This window comes from Bison bison, unplaced genomic scaffold (assembly GCF_000754665.1).
Source record: "Bison bison bison isolate TAMUID 2011002044 unplaced genomic scaffold, Bison_UMD1.0 scf7180017864072, whole genome shotgun sequence".
Classification (NCBI taxonomy): Eukaryota; Metazoa; Chordata; class Mammalia; order Artiodactyla; family Bovidae; genus Bison; species Bison bison.
In genome coordinates this window covers 4,813,243-4,814,856 of record NW_011494644.1, presented here as the reverse complement: position 1 = coordinate 4,814,856, position 1,614 = coordinate 4,813,243, and the positions used below count along the sequence as shown (strand labels likewise).

Genomic DNA, 1,614 nt, shown 5'->3' with positions numbered 1-1,614 from the left:
CAGGAGGGGCTGTGCCAGGCCTCTGCCAGGGGGGTTCTGGGATCATGCAGCCAAGTCCACCTGAGTGGAGTGTGCACAGCTCCAAACTGGCATTCATCATCCCAGCTGCACCAGGCTGTGCTCCCCACTGGAGGCAAGGGTGGCTGGGGACGATGTGATAGTCCTTTCCCCTCGTCTGCCCGACAGGCTCTTACTTGGCCTGGATGCCTGTCCACAGCATGTGCTGCCGCTGCACCACGTCTGGATGCTTCTTGATGAACTCCCCGTCATAAGGCAGAATGAACTCCCAGCCCTTGTTGATCCTCACTACGGCCATGTGCTCCAGAAAGTCCTTCACGTCTTCCGTGCAGAGCTGCGGGGAGGGGGCCAGGTGAGGCATGCCCAGCCCGAAAGCCCCACTCAGCCCCCGTCCCTGCAGTAGTGGGACCAAGCCTCAGATCAAACAGGACATCACCTACCTTGGTCACCGCTGCCACCTCTTTCCTTACCACCCACCGGCTCTGGGTGAACTTCCACATCTGAGGGAGAAAAAGAGGTGTGTTTCCAGGACTCTTAGGACTGTCCCCCAAGCCCCTGCTGTTGTCCTGGGAGCCTGGGATGAGGGCGCAGAGGCTCCTAGCCAGGCAGGGGTGTCAGGCAGACTGGGTCTGGACCCTGGCTGTGGGCAGTCACTTCCACTCAGAGCCTCCGTCTCCTCCTTTGTGAAGAAGCTCCACGGCCACCACCTCCAGGAGGGCAGCTGGATCCACTCCACACCACAGAAGCTTCCTGGGGTGGGGGATGCCTTGCCCGTATGTCACCGACGACAAGTCAGATCCAACAACACCCTCTCCCAGACAACCCATGTGACAGTGTCTGCATGAACAGAGAAGAGCTGCAGGCGGCTAAGGGTGAGCAGCGCACATGTGCCATGAGTGAGCGTGGGAGTCGATGCCGCTGCACCCTGATCCCCAGAGATGAAAATAAACCACATAGGCATCTAGATGCTCAGTACCCCAAGGAGCCAGGACACCCAGGTGAGAAAAGAGAAAATGGAGACACTCTCCTAAACAGCTTAGGGCTGCCTGGTGTGATCAGACCTGTGCATGAGCTCACCAAGGTCGCCACAGACAGCTCCAAGGCGACACTGCTGCAAACTCAAAGCCCACTGCCAAGGTCAAGGCAGGCAGTGCAGGCCACAGCAGCTCAGAGGCCAAGCCCTGAGGAGGGATGCCTTGGCTGGGACTTCAGCTCTGGATAAGCGCAGGGGGGGGGGGGGGGGGGGGAAAGGGTGAGGGGTGAGGGACGAGCCAGCTCAGGAGTTGCTAAAGCCCACAGCCACAGTGCAGGGAACAGCATGCCAGGGACTGTGGTGAATGGGGAGTGTCAGCCGCGTTCCAAGTGGCTGCTGTTTGGGGGTTAGTGATACCAGACTGTCCAATTATTTATGACAAAGTAGAAATCTAGCGTGAGTCTGATTGCTTTTTGTAAAAATAGACAGTAAGTCAGTATTTTAAAAACACCACTCAGGTCAAATGGCTCCCAGGTCAGAATCTACCTATGGGCTTCCAGGCTAAGAACTCAAAGGTTCTTATGAAACTGAAGACTCCAGGGTCCGAGAGGAGGGAGGAGCAA

General features: G+C 57.4%; 1 protein-coding gene across 5 annotated transcripts in view; it reads right to left on the bottom strand.

The window, feature by feature from the left end:
- The window catches only part of POLR3E (polymerase (RNA) III (DNA directed) polypeptide E (80kD)), a 33,494-nt gene that overhangs the window by 8,173 nt on the left and 23,707 nt on the right, over positions 1 to 1,614 (bottom strand). For all 5 annotated transcript variants that reach the window (XM_010837184.1, XM_010837185.1, XM_010837183.1 and 2 more), the window contains 2 exons: positions 459 to 518; positions 195 to 352 (listed from right to left, as the gene is read on the bottom strand). In XM_010837184.1, the coding sequence (XP_010835486.1) occupies positions 195 to 352; positions 459 to 518 (218 nt within the window). The remainder of the gene's footprint in view (positions 1 to 194; positions 353 to 458; positions 519 to 1,614) is intronic.